Raw genomic sequence first — 13,320 nt, 5'->3', positions numbered from 1 at the left:
TTTTGTTTTGAGTACTTAATGTAAATATTTGTTTTTTGTTTCTGAGTAAAAATGTTTTAGTTTAAGTCTCTTCTATTACTTGTGTGAGTTCTCGAGTTTACATGATAGTTAAGTTGAGCACATGTCATACAATTTATAGTGTTGACAAATAGCATATATTAAGTTTCTTTTGATAAGTGTACTAATAAGATATGTCGCCGGATTATGAAAATCATATTGGTTATAAAAGTAAGTTTAGAGACTAATTACTGTATGTGTTTGTTAAATTGAAAGAACATGTATCATATGATTTTTAGTAATGATATTTATTAAACATGTCTTAGTGTGAATAATTTGTTTTTGCTTATATTTGAGTTTGGAGGATCAGAATATAAGAGTTGTTATAATGTCTTGTTTCTAAATTAAAAATAATTAAAGCCATATATGCTTTGCGAGCAATGCATTGCTATTTACTTTACCTTGTTAGTGTACAAATAATGTTTTTGTTGTGGACTTGATCAAATCGAAGTTCAAGAGTTGTGATTTGTGAATTGCATTCACAATCATCAACCACTAAGAAGTTCACAATCAATTCTTTGGAAGTAAACATACTTATTAACAAGGTCATATCCCACGTTGTAGCTCTGTTGGGCTAACAATCCAACAACTGAAGGCTTACTTTTAATGTCGATGTTACTGGCTGGACCTATAGTCATGCAGAATATGTCATTACTGATTTGGCTAAAAAAGCTTCCAGAATCCAAAGCCAAATCAGCTCCTTCAGCAAAATGGAATGTAACCACTGGAAACCCAGCTAGATCTTTGCTGATACTACCATAATAACACAACATCCATGGGGAATTTTCAATCATTGCTCCTCTAAAGGACCAACCAATGAGATTTCTAACTTCTTTGTATATTAGTTTATGCACATCATCAACTAGGTAGCTGATAGTGCTGCCTGTGTCAATGATGACTCCTCCTGAGCCATTCTCTTTTATCTCAAAAGTTCCTGGAGCTATGTCAAGCCTTTTCTCCCCTATACTTATGCCTTCCATGGTGACATAATAAAAGCCATTGTGGACTTCAAAAGGGGTGGAAAAACCTTCAAGATCTGCCCCTTCACCTAATATTAGTTGGTTGTAATTGTAATGAGGGTCAGCCAGGTTGCCTATGCAGTAAGAAAACTTTCTACCAATTTTTGTTGCCAAAGATTCAGCTGCACTGTTTAGTCCTAGTATTCCATTGTGTCCTGGATCTGAACTGTATCCAATGTAGTGGCCACATCCAAATAGTACATCTATTATCTGAGAGGTACCTTCATCAGTTGTCTCAAACACAACAGTATCACGACCATATGTTCCTGAAGCCATGGAGCTATCTGCATAAGAGGCATAAAATGGAACAGGGTCACATTTGCAACCCTTGAAGAGACATTGTACTTTACAGTGTGGGAGAAAGGTGGAAGACTTTGAGGGGTCAAAGAGTGGACCTAAATGGTTGTCACAATTTGTGCAAGGGGAGCACATGATCCAGAAGATGTCACTGGCAGTGTCTATAACAACTAGTTGTGGGATAGGGGGTTGGCCTATTGAGATATTGGCCAGTATTGTTCTACCAGTTAAAGAGGGAGAAACACTAGCTTTGTAGTCATTGTTAGAGGCCAAAGAACCTTCTATCCTTGCTTGTATGTAGGCTAAACGTGCTGCTGAGTGTTGGATATCAAGTTGAATTCGGTCTTGTGCTGTTGCATGTGGCTTGTAGTGGGGATGGTGAATTGAGCCAGGGTGAATGAGTCTGGACACCAGTCTTTGAGGTTTAACAGATGAATTGCTGCTAGTTGATGAGAAACATGTTGAAAAAGCCATCAACAGAAGAAGAAATTGTTCATATGCAAATGCCATTGAATATTGATCTTCTTTGTTATTGAGTTTGTTAGGTAGATTGTAGTTATATATTGCTTCCAAGACATTCAAGATAGTTATATATAGTGATAAACTAACCTTTAGGCTTTGCACACACACATATATATTGATTGATTCACCTGGTGGAAGGTATGATTTGTATATACAAAAGAAAATTTTATGACAAGGAATGAAAAAGTAAATTGCCCCCTTAAGAGGCACCAGCCACATGAAAGTTGTATGTCTTTTTTTTCTACTAGGACCATATTTACATTCTCTACCAAGAATCAATCTAGAAAATGAGCACCAACTTTTGTTATGATTTGATAATGTTTATTCTGGGAAAATCAACTGATAAATGTCTGTGTCTTTCTAATTGCTGGTGATTCTTTTTCTGTTTAGCCAAAACATTTTTTATTTTTTTTAGCAAGGTTATCCCCAACCCTTGTAACATGAAGAACTCCTCAATCCCTACTGAGTTACATAACCCCTGCAAATTTTCCTGCACCTCAGTACATACATTAACAGCTCTTCAATCCATCCTTACATTTCTACTGCACATTTTCATAATTAACCCTTATTATAGTAAAAAGTAAATAACAAAACATGAAAAATAAAATTATAATAAGTATATAGAAAATTAGTTACAAAAATAACTTACTTTTATTAATTGTTATAGTTATACAATAAAAATATTATAATCTTTCATCACAGCATCTCACCATAAGTGGTTTCTTGTAACAAATATTAAGATTGAAATAATGAAAGATTATGTATGAGACAAATAGTTAAAACAATCTCTTTATTAATTGTTTTAGATATATCATATTCATATAGTCACTCGCCCTGGTAAATTCTTAACCAAAACTCAGAGCAAACAATAAAAATACAAGCCTTGAAAATTTTATAGGATAAAAACTAGGAAGGATTGAAGGAACTAAAAACACTATTAGTATAATAATATAAGTCATATTTAATGTAAAAATAAAATAAAAGTTAGAGTAAAAAAATCACCACACATATGCTTATAATAATGCTGAAATTAGAGAAAGAAATACAAACACAAAGTGACTCAAATTGTATTATAAATATTAATTATGGAATCTTATTATAAATAATAAAAATATAAAGACTTTGAGTTTAAAAATTGACTTTCCTCTTGTATAAATATAAACATAACTTTTAACCGGTGTTACAAAGTAAATAACTTTATATAATGAGATTGATTTATACCTGTAATTTTTAAATATAATTTCATATTATTATAATTATTTATATTAAATTTTATAAAAATATAATAACAATAATATGTAATCAAATTATTTATGTTTTAATATATATATATTTTAAATATATTACATAAATTTTAATCAACATAAATGAGACATCAAATAATTTACATTGATGTGAAATTTGTATATATAATTTATTAAAAAAATTAATGAGTTTCAAAAATATAATTTAATTGAAAGATACTTAATAATGTAACATTTTATAAAAGTTATACTATATAATATGTGTGCTGTAATTTTTACTATTAAATATTACATAATTAGTAACTTTATAGGTAATTTTTCGTTAATCTAACCATTAAATTATAAATAATATTTTAATAAATTTTGAAAACCACATTTTGAAATACCAATTATTCTAAATTAATATAAAATATTACATATAATCCATATGAATTTTTAAAAAAAATCTAATTAAAAAAATTTGAAAAGTTTCATGAAATTTTAGACTATCAATAACTTTGTATAAAAAACGAGATTTTTATCAATTTAACGACTAATCTATAATTCCTTATTATCGCCATCATCAATATCAGAATTATACAAATTGAACGATAAAAGCAAAACCTCAGCTTATTTATATTTTAATATACTTCAAAAAAATATATACACTAAAATTATACAAATTGAACGGCAAAAGCAAAACCTCAGCTCATTTATGTTTTAATACATTTTAAAAAATATATACACTATGCTAATTTTTTCTGAGATATCAAATGGTTTTAAATTAATATATATATATATATATATATATATATATATATATATATATATATATATATATATATATATATAAAATATGTGAAATGAGCTTTCAATCCAACAATACATTTAAAAGAAAATCAATAAAAATATATTGACAGTATAATATTAAGTGAAATTTAACAGATGTAATTTAGTTCCTTATACATTTTTTCTTTCTTCTTTCTTTTCTTTTCTCATTGCTAATATTCCATTTTTAGTTTGACACCCCAACTTGGATTTTCGTAATGAGTGATGAATAAGGCAGCAGAAACTGCAATTCATTTCCAAAAGCTGCAAATGTGACAACAGAGTCGTCACAAAAATACCAAATTTCTTTGTCAACAAACACTAAAGTGAAGAAAAACACACTATTATTGATGAAGGACCTTATGATTCCTAGTCAACCCCAACTTTCTCATTGCTCCATTGCAACACACACCTTAATGTTTTTTTTTTTAGAGTAGTACTTTCTAAAGATGTTTATTTTTTAATTCTAATTTTCTAAGTTTAAGATATTTATTCATGCTTTATATTCCTGTTTTCACTTGCTTTTTAATTAATTTACATATTTATCAGAGATGTATATGACTTAGTTTCTCATTCAATTGCAAACACATTAATGAATTTTCCACTAATTACCTTAAATATGTATTATAAGTAGTATTGATTAATTAATGATTCTTTTTCTAAACCAAGGTATTGTTTGTTTTTTTGTGTCTTAGTGTGTGCCACTGCCAAACCAAACCAAAGCAAGGACCCTTTTGGTTTTTCAGAGAGAAAAAGCAAAACGCAGAAACAAAAGAAAGCAAGAAAGCGAAACGATTCGCGTTTTGAAGAAGCCATCACAACCAAATAGAGGCACACACACTGTGTTTCTTTCTTACTCTTCTAGCGTATGTGCTTTGTGATCGTGCATGGTTCCTTGAGATTTTCACCTGCCTACAACGGTAGATCTTTCGACGCTCATTTTCCTCTGCGATCTTTCGTTTGACGTGTGATGTGAATTTGTCGTCTTCCTCACGTTGCAGGTATCGACACTCTTTTTTTTTTTTTTTTTTCATTCTCACTGCGTGAGAGAGAGAAAGTTTTTGTTTTGAAGCGTGTTTGGGATGTTGGGTGTGGAAGATTTGGAAACAGTGAAGGAGTGAAGGGAATGGTTTTTGTTTTGGTGAATTAATTAATGGGATTGTGTAGTGTTTTTCTGGATAATTCAGTTTCAATCTCTAAGGTTCTTTGGTGTTTTTGTGGTAAATTAATTAATGAAATCATGTAGTGTTTTGCAAGATAATTCGATTTTAACGTGTAAGGTTTTCTTTTTCTTCGATGTGTTTTTGTGTTTGAATTTTCACGTGGTGTTTGTATGAGTGGATGGATACTTTTGTATTACTTGTAGGAGTGTCCCTTTGAATTGGAAATAATAAAACGTTGAATTGATTGGTTGTGTAAACTTATTAGATGTAATAAATGCTCATACTTTTAACGCCGTGTGTTTTTTTTTTTTTTCTGGGACGATGTCTTTTTCTGATTCCTTAATGTTATTATCGTGTTTGGTTATACTAGAAAGGTGTGGTGGAATGGAAATAGATTTGTTTTATGATTTTAGATTTTTAGAGAAACATCCCTTTCCTACCCGATCGTGGGTTTTGTTGTATATTTACGTAATCACTCCTATGATTGAGGAACTGGGACTTTGTGGGATCAGATTGGAGTGTGTGGGTTATGTTAATATTTTCTGTTTTCACTTTTAAAGTGGCTAAAGAAAATTGCTTTTGACTTTGTGCTCAACCTTACACATATTAGTTCCTTCCTCTTCCTCACAATTTCTTGGTTATTCAGTTAGGATTGTCTACTCTTTAACATATATTAAGATATTTTGATTTCGACATCATCCGTTTCTTAAAGTTTGGAATTTGTGACCGAGTTATTTTCACTGGACAGTAAAATACTATGTGGGGTTCAAAAATGTGTCAAAAGTTTGCTTTTGATCATATTTTGAGCTGTTGCAGTCAGTTCTGTGGCGAATCTTAGCATGCACTGTGCATATTATTTCGGGCCCAGATGTTGGTTTCTGAACCTTAGTGGATTTAATTGGCCGAGTTGTTTGCTAATGTATCTTTGTTCTGTTTTTATTTCAGATTTTTTCTGCATCAACCTGTTGAAGACTTCTTTTTGGCCATTTATCTTGATTTATTATTTTAGAGTGGTGCGGAATATGAATGAAAAGGAAATTGGTTGGAAGTGGTGAAAATTGTGACTCAAGTGCATAGATGAAGACAGTAAAAGATTTGCGCCTAGGCATGGGCGATGTGCAGATCCTGCCTGGGTCACGACATCGTCCTCCTATGAAGAAGCCAATGTGGATTATTGTCTTGGTTTTATTCGTGTGCGTGTTTCTAGTATGTGCTTATATCTACCCACCAAAAAGCAGTTCTGCTTGTTACATCTTTTCTTCTGGAAATTGCCGGTCAATTACTGATTGGCTTCCACCAGTTCCTGCAAGGGAATACACAGATGAAGAGATTGCATCACGAGCTGTTATTAGGGATATTTTGAAAACACCTGTAGTTCTTTCAAAGAATCCAAAAATCGCCTTCATGTTTCTGTCACCTGGTTCTCTACCATTTGAAAGATTATGGGATAAATTTTTCCAAGTAAGGAATTGTTACGTGTTATCTGTAACTGATTATATTTTTATTATTTTGATGTATTGTATTAGTTCATGTACACATATCTTATTTGTAAATGATTTCTTTTACAAACAAATGTGAGCCAGTCAAGCTATACATGAGTTAGGATGTGCAAGATCTTATTTCTCTCTTACTAAATCAACTAATGTGTTTTCCTTTCTAAATTACACTTAGTACTTTCTTTTTAAAACATTTGTGATACTTCTAAAACATATGATCCTTGAGAATATAGCAAGTCTGTAATAGTATAGTCGATGTTTAGTTTAGTCTTTACTTTGACGAGTTAGAGAAATAACCTGCTGTTCTCTCCAATGGCGCTAACAATTCCATTGATTATGAAACTCGTTCATCTTTTATTATTCTTGTTTTAATAGTGCTAGGATGAGGGAGAAGCAGCAGGATATCTCGATTTAATAGAATTTGGAAAATTTATTCCTTCTGTTGGGACGGTGACAAACTAGGGCACTGGTTTGTTGTACACTTAACTGAGTACTGAACAAGTGCTTTGCATGAAATTTGCTAATGGTCTTTCTGGTCCTAACAGAATGCGGTAAATAATGGGTTTATATTTAGGTTGAGTGTTTGGGCCTTAACTAATAATTTTGAATAAATGTACTACACAAGATGTAAAATATGCTTGGTTCATAAATTCTTGATATATGCATATGGGAGAATGAATTGTCATAGTTTGTAGTTGTAATTCTGTTGGTTAATTGTCTTTGCTTCTGAACCATGCTAATTCAGTGTGTGCTCACCTGGAAGAATACTTTTCTCCTTTTTGGTAGGGACATGAAGGGAAATTCTCAGTATATGTGCATGCATCTAAGACTAAACCAATTCACGTGAGCCGTTATTTTGTTAATCGGGATATACGAAGTGCTCAGGTGTGTAACTAGTGTCTTGTTCTGTTTACTATCATCTGTTATTTTATTAATCAAGATATACATAGTGACCATGTGTGTGACTAGTCTCATGATTGTCTGATTCCTATCACCTATCAATTGTTTTGTTCATTTTTATGTATTTAATTTAAATCGTTGTTTAATGTTGTTACTTGTTTTTCTTTTTCAGTTTCCTTTAACTTACCCTCTTTACATGAGTCGGCTTTTGTTAATGTAGTGATCAAAACGAATCTCCTACTTTGGAGTACCCAAATATATGAAACCAAAATGTCCTTTGGACTTATGATCAACTTGAGAGATTAACTGATGCTATAACTATTTAATAGACATGCATAGGAATGTAGTGTTGACTCTGTCAGCCTGGTTGTCTGAAATGACAATATTTTGCATTGATAACATAAGCTTCCAATTTCACACTTTACTTCCTGTTAATAGACTATAATGTACATGTATTTGCTTATTTGAATTATGTTAGAAGTCTAGGATAACATAACATTATATATAGGCTATGAAGTTTAGTCTAGTTTTACTTCTGTGACTTACTATTTTTGAGGGTGCCTTAGCAACATATTTCACTTTCATTAGTTAGATTTTTTTAAATTTTTTTATAATAAGCTATGAATTTAATTTGACGTTAAACTATCTGCTCTAAAAGTGGCTATTATGGTAGCTAGTGTAATTATCAGTTGTTTCTGATAATCTTGTTTTGTAGTTAGCAGCTATGTTAATAGTTGGTTACTTTATTGCAGGTGGTGTGGGGTAAAATATCTATGGTTAATGCAGAACGACGACTACTGGCGAATGCTTTACAAGATCCTGATAACCAGCAATTTGTTTTACTTTCTGATAGGTAAATATGTGCCATGATATAACTTTTAGTTATATTCTTAGTTTCTAACCCTTTCGTACTGGTTTTGCAGCTGTGTGCCATTGTATACCTTTGACTATATTTTTGATTATCTGATGTACACAAACGTCAGCTTTGTTGATTGGTATGTCATGCTTTACATAGAGTATACCTACCCGTGTGCTCATTTGTAGAGTGGGTTGTTCTTCTAATTTCTGTTTTCTGCCACCAATTTGGTGTCCTCAACTGACCCAACCTTTTCTTTTTCTTGTTAGCTTTACGGATCCTGGTCCTCATGGCAATGGCAGGTATTCAAAACGCATGTTACCTGAAATTGAGATGAAGAACTTTAGAAAGGGTGCACAGGTATATTAAATAAGCTGCATGCTGGAAATTCTGCATTTCAAATAGTATTTTGCAATTTCCCTTTTCAAAGGATATTGATTGAATAAATGGATTTGGCCATGATTTATGTCAATAGGCTTACTAAAGCATCAAGTTCAGTCTTTTGGCTTAAAACATAGGGGTGAATAGATTCTCAATAACAGAAGAATTCTTTGTTCTTGCCTGAAATCGCCCCCTTTTTCTTTTTACTTTTCTGTAGTCCTATTTGCATCCTATTGTGCTTTAATATCTCCACACATGATGTGGAGGAGCACAATTATGTCATCTGTTTAGATGTCTCTGGCTAATTGTTAGATTCCTGATGCAGTGGTTTTCAATGAAGCGCCAGCATGCTGTCATAGTTATGGCTGACAACCTGTATTACTCAAAATTTAAGGCATACTGTCAGGTGCAGTTCTTATATACTGTTTGCATTAAAATTTTGAGCAATTTCTTTTATTTATCATTATTGAATATTTTAGTAATTTGCTTTGAACTGGCATGGTCATCAGACCAAACAAGTGTAAGTATTTCACTTTTAGGGTCAAATACACGCTTGTTGATTATTTGCCTTTGGCATATGATTTACATGAAATTTCTTTCAATACAACATATGTAGTCTGCCGTAAGTTCCTTCCTTCTCATCATGATCCGTATTTGACTGTGCTCAATTATTAACGTGAATATTATGATATTACAGCCTGGTTTTGAAGGGAAAAATTGCATTGCCGATGAGCATTACTTACCTACATTCTTCCAGGTGAGAATTTCTATCTGTAATCCTGGCCTGCTCTAACAGTTTCAAACTGTTAACTAATACGATTCTGTTTTAGATTGTTGATCCTGGTGGAATTGCAAATTGGTCAACAACTCATGTTGACTGGTCTGAGAGAAAGTGGCATCCAAAATCATACAGGGTTCGAGATGTTTCATATGAGCTTTTGAAGAATATTACGGTATAGTGCTCTGATAAATTTATTTTTCAATACAGAAAGTCACCAGTGATGTGAATGTAAAGAGAATATCCAATCTTATGAACCATGTTTTCCTTGAAATCCAAAGAATAGTTTTTTTTCATTCAACTGCTCTTTCAATATATTTTCTAACTGAGATCATGAATATTCATTACTCCATAATCATACTCGCAGTCCATTGATGTTAGTGTGCATGTCTCCAGTGATGAGAAGGTATGCATCTGAAAGCTTTCATCATATCCTTGATTTATTGAGAATGCATTGAGTGACTTAACAAGTTATCACGTATTGCTACAGAGACAAGTACAAAGTTGGCCTTGCTTATGGAATGGGATTCAGAAGCCATGTTATCTATTTGCTAGGAAATTCAATCCTGGAACACTGAGCACTTTGTTGCAGCTTTTTTCTAATTATTCAGCACCTTGAGCCAGAAATTTTTGATCCATTCTTTGGTCGGAGTAGCTGTTGCTTTCGACCTAGTTCTTGGTCTCTCATAGGGTAGCAGTTGTAAATTACATCATTTTTATCTACACTGAGTGCAAAGTCTATTGGCATCACAGTCACTGTGGCTAACATTTTAGTGTTGCTTCCTTAGGGATAGGGATCAATAGCTTGATTCATCCCCCTCTGCCCCTTATTTTTCATTTTGGGTTGTGTAAGTTTTCTCATTGCATGACTGATTTTGGGGGAATCAAATCATCTCATTTTGTGGTTGCTCATCTTTGTAAAACTCTGCAAATGCAAAATGTTTAGTTAAAATACAAATGTTACCATTCGTTCTAGAAATTTATGCATCACTTTACTCCTTGATGCAATCTTCATAGCCACTTGATGAGGCTTATGGTGTTAAAGTAGGGGTTTTAGATTTAGCATGAAGATCTGTAATTTTAATCTTATTGATATAGCTTCAGAAGTAAAAGTTTTATATACTTGTAATTGTACTTCCTGATTCAATGAGCTAAGAAACTTGTGATGACCACATCTCTGGTTTGTATAACTAAAATTTTGCATCTTATGTCCTGCAAGATATCAAGTCTTTTCTATAAAAGTATTTAAATAAAATTTCTCATTTTAACCACTTTATACGAGTATAGCTTGTTTATATATATATATATATATATATATATATATATATATATATATATATAGTGAAATAATAATCAATATATAACAAATGGTTAAAACAATAATCAGAATAAAAATATAATAAGGGCAGTTATTTTAATTAATTTATACCTTTCTATTCTTTTAATTATTTTTAAATGACTTTTTTTTTCAATAAAAAGTTTAATGTTATGTTTTAACAATGTAATTTAAAAGAGTAATTTCTTTATTTGAAGAATTTAAATTTTTTTATACTAAAATGATTTGTTTAGATAAAGTAATTAGAAAGAAACTCAAATCTAAAGAATTTTGAAAGGAGTTTCAAATGAAAAAAATATAAGAATTTCAAATACCCTCAAAATTATAAGAAATTTAAAATTTTGAATTTAATATGTTTTTCACGTCTTAACGTTTAGTAAAAATTAAAATTAGTTAGATTTTTAAAAGTTTAGACCAATTTAGTTCCTCATATTTAGAAATGTCTGAATATATTTAATCAAATTTTGTTAAGTTTTTTATGTTTCAAATACGTTTCCAAGCTAACATTAAAGTAAAAAATGTGTCGAACGGTATAAACAACTCAAATACAATCATGAAATACGTTTGAAACGTCAAATAAACTTAACAAAATTTTGTTAAAAAGACTAAATTTATGTAATTCTAAGACTAAATTGCACCAAAGTTTCAAATAGAGACTAATTACAATTTTTATTGAATATTAAGGGACAAAAAAACATATTTTCAACCCTAAAATTTACTCCTTTTAACTCCATTTATAAAGGTTGAGCTTAGTCAGCCCGAGACGAAGGTTAAGTTGAGTTGGCCTGGGCCAATGGTCGAGTCGACCTAAACCGCTGGTTGAGCCGAGTAGACCAGCCTAATGGTTGAGCTGAGTTAGTTCAAGTTGATAGTTGAGTCAAGTCAGACCGAACCGATGGTTGATTCGAGTTAGTTCGAGCTAAAAGTCTAGCCGAATCACCCTAGGCAAGGGTTGAGTAGAGTTGGCTCGAGACGAAGGTTGAACTGAGTTAGCTCATGATGGAGGTAGACTCAAGTCGTCTTAAACATATAGTCGATTTGAGTCAACCATAACTAAAGGTTGAGCCAAGTCAGTTTGAGCCGAAGGTGTAATCGAGTCATCCAAAACTGAATTCGATGTCATTATTTCCCAAGAAGAGGTGCTACCCATCTAGTTTTTCCACCATGATTTTTCCTCTTTTTTTTCACTCATGATTTTGGATATTATTTTATTTTTGTTTTCTCACTTATCCTTGTGCTACCATCTTGTATCATTATTTCTACTCAGGTTCTTCCCCGTTCTTACAAATTCACTTTGTTTTACAGTTTAATTGCATGCTGCTATGTTTTGTTTGATCTATTTATTTATGGGTGAGAGAAAAGATTAGTGTTTAATTAATTCAGTTTAACTTTGTTAGTACCTCTACACTTATAGGTTGTACATGTAATTGCTGTATTTTAGATTTTATATAGCAAGTTGTGGAGATTGTTTATGATTGACATATTAATGTTTAACTTTTCTAATCTCTTATCCATCCTCCTCATCTATCCAATGAAACAGTAATTAAAACTAAAATCTAAATATAGAGTCAACAAATTGAGTGTTATGTTGCTCAACTTTCTACAACTTGGTCACATTTCTCAATTACAATAATCTTTTTGTGAAATGAATGATCATTAATTAAGTCTGCTACATTGATCTAAAATGATTAAATACAATAAATATATACAAATTTTAATTGTATCCAAATTAGTTTCAAAATTAATTTGATTTCATTTTTCATGGATAATTAATCATAATAAATTTTTCAGCAATATTTTTTTTAATTTATAATCGAACTACATGCATTGATCATAATAAAATTTGAATTTATATTTTTTTTGAATTATTTTTTATCTCATTTTAAAAACTTATTAAACAATAATTTTATTTTAAATATTTATGTCAGAAAATTTTAAAAGAAACTCACAAATATTTTTTAAACGAACAGGTGACGTATAACAGAATAGAATAGTAATACATATTTTTTAGTATAGATCGAATAACAGATAAACACTATCTATTCGATCCTTGTTCATTCTTACATAGGAGAGTAATAATTAATACACATATAAAACCTATTAATCTAAGTTACTTATATAAATATAATTTTTTAAAATTGAGAGTAATTGATTTTAGTTTAAGATTATAAGTAATAGAAAAATAATCATATTTTTTGTACTAGACTAGAAGATTGAGTCGGTTAAAAACCGAGAGAATAAGTGGGTTTTGGTATCGACTCGGTAAAACATCGAGGGAGAGAATATTAATCCCGTTAGTTTTGGGCTTGGTGGTGTTTGTAGGAGTTAATAAGGTTGTTATTATATTTGGAGATATTTTAGGAGTGGAAGATAATTTCCTTTTTGTTGGGTTGTTATTATATTTAGGGATATGTTAGGAGCAGAAGATAATTTCCTTTTGGTTATTATTTTATTTTGTATATCT

The 13,320-nt window shown here is 31.1% G+C and overlaps 2 protein-coding genes across 2 annotated transcripts; one reads left to right on the top strand and one right to left on the bottom strand.

The window, feature by feature from the left end:
- Window positions 1-45: 45 nt before the first annotated feature.
- On the bottom strand, window positions 46-2,097 carry LOC114163144 (aspartic proteinase CDR1-like). Its single transcript, XM_028047263.1, has one exon. The coding sequence runs from the start codon at window positions 1,881-1,883 to the stop codon at window positions 546-548; it is 1,338 nt and encodes a 445-aa protein (XP_027903064.1). The 5' UTR covers window positions 1,884-2,097; the 3' UTR covers window positions 46-545.
- A 2,536-nt stretch (window positions 2,098-4,633) lies between these two features.
- On the top strand, window positions 4,634-10,534 carry LOC114196009 (glycosyltransferase BC10-like). The gene is made up of 11 exons (XM_028086487.1): window positions 4,634-4,947; window positions 6,055-6,570; window positions 7,392-7,490; window positions 8,258-8,358; window positions 8,429-8,500; window positions 8,631-8,721; window positions 9,068-9,148; window positions 9,440-9,499; window positions 9,573-9,695; window positions 9,888-9,926; window positions 10,011-10,534. Exons 2-11 carry the CDS (start codon window positions 6,187-6,189, stop codon window positions 10,137-10,139), a joined length of 1,179 nt encoding a protein of 392 aa, XP_027942288.1. The 5' UTR covers window positions 4,634-4,947; window positions 6,055-6,186; the 3' UTR covers window positions 10,140-10,534.
- The last annotated feature ends 2,786 nt before the right edge of the window (window positions 10,535-13,320 follow it).

The sequence above is a fragment of the Vigna unguiculata genome, chromosome 9 (assembly GCF_004118075.2).
Source record: "Vigna unguiculata cultivar IT97K-499-35 chromosome 9, ASM411807v1, whole genome shotgun sequence".
Classification (NCBI taxonomy): Eukaryota; Viridiplantae; Streptophyta; class Magnoliopsida; order Fabales; family Fabaceae; genus Vigna; species Vigna unguiculata.
This window is presented reverse-complemented; position numbering and strand designations above follow the sequence as displayed.

Coding starts and splice junctions, on each gene's coding strand:
- LOC114196009 (XM_028086487.1), top strand. CDS start 6,187: ATGAAGACAGTAAAAGATTTGCGCCTAGGCATGGGCGATGTGCAGATC. Junction 9,149..9,439: donor AATTTAAGGCATACTGTCAG/GTGCAGTTCTTA, acceptor ATGATATTACAG/CCTGGTTTTGAAGGGAAAAA. Junction 9,927..10,010: donor ATGTCTCCAGTGATGAGAAG/GTATGCATCTGA, acceptor GTATTGCTACAG/AGACAAGTACAAAGTTGGCC.
- LOC114163144 (XM_028047263.1), bottom strand. CDS start 1,883: ATGGCATTTGCATATGAACAATTTCTTCTTCTGTTGATGGCTTTTTCA.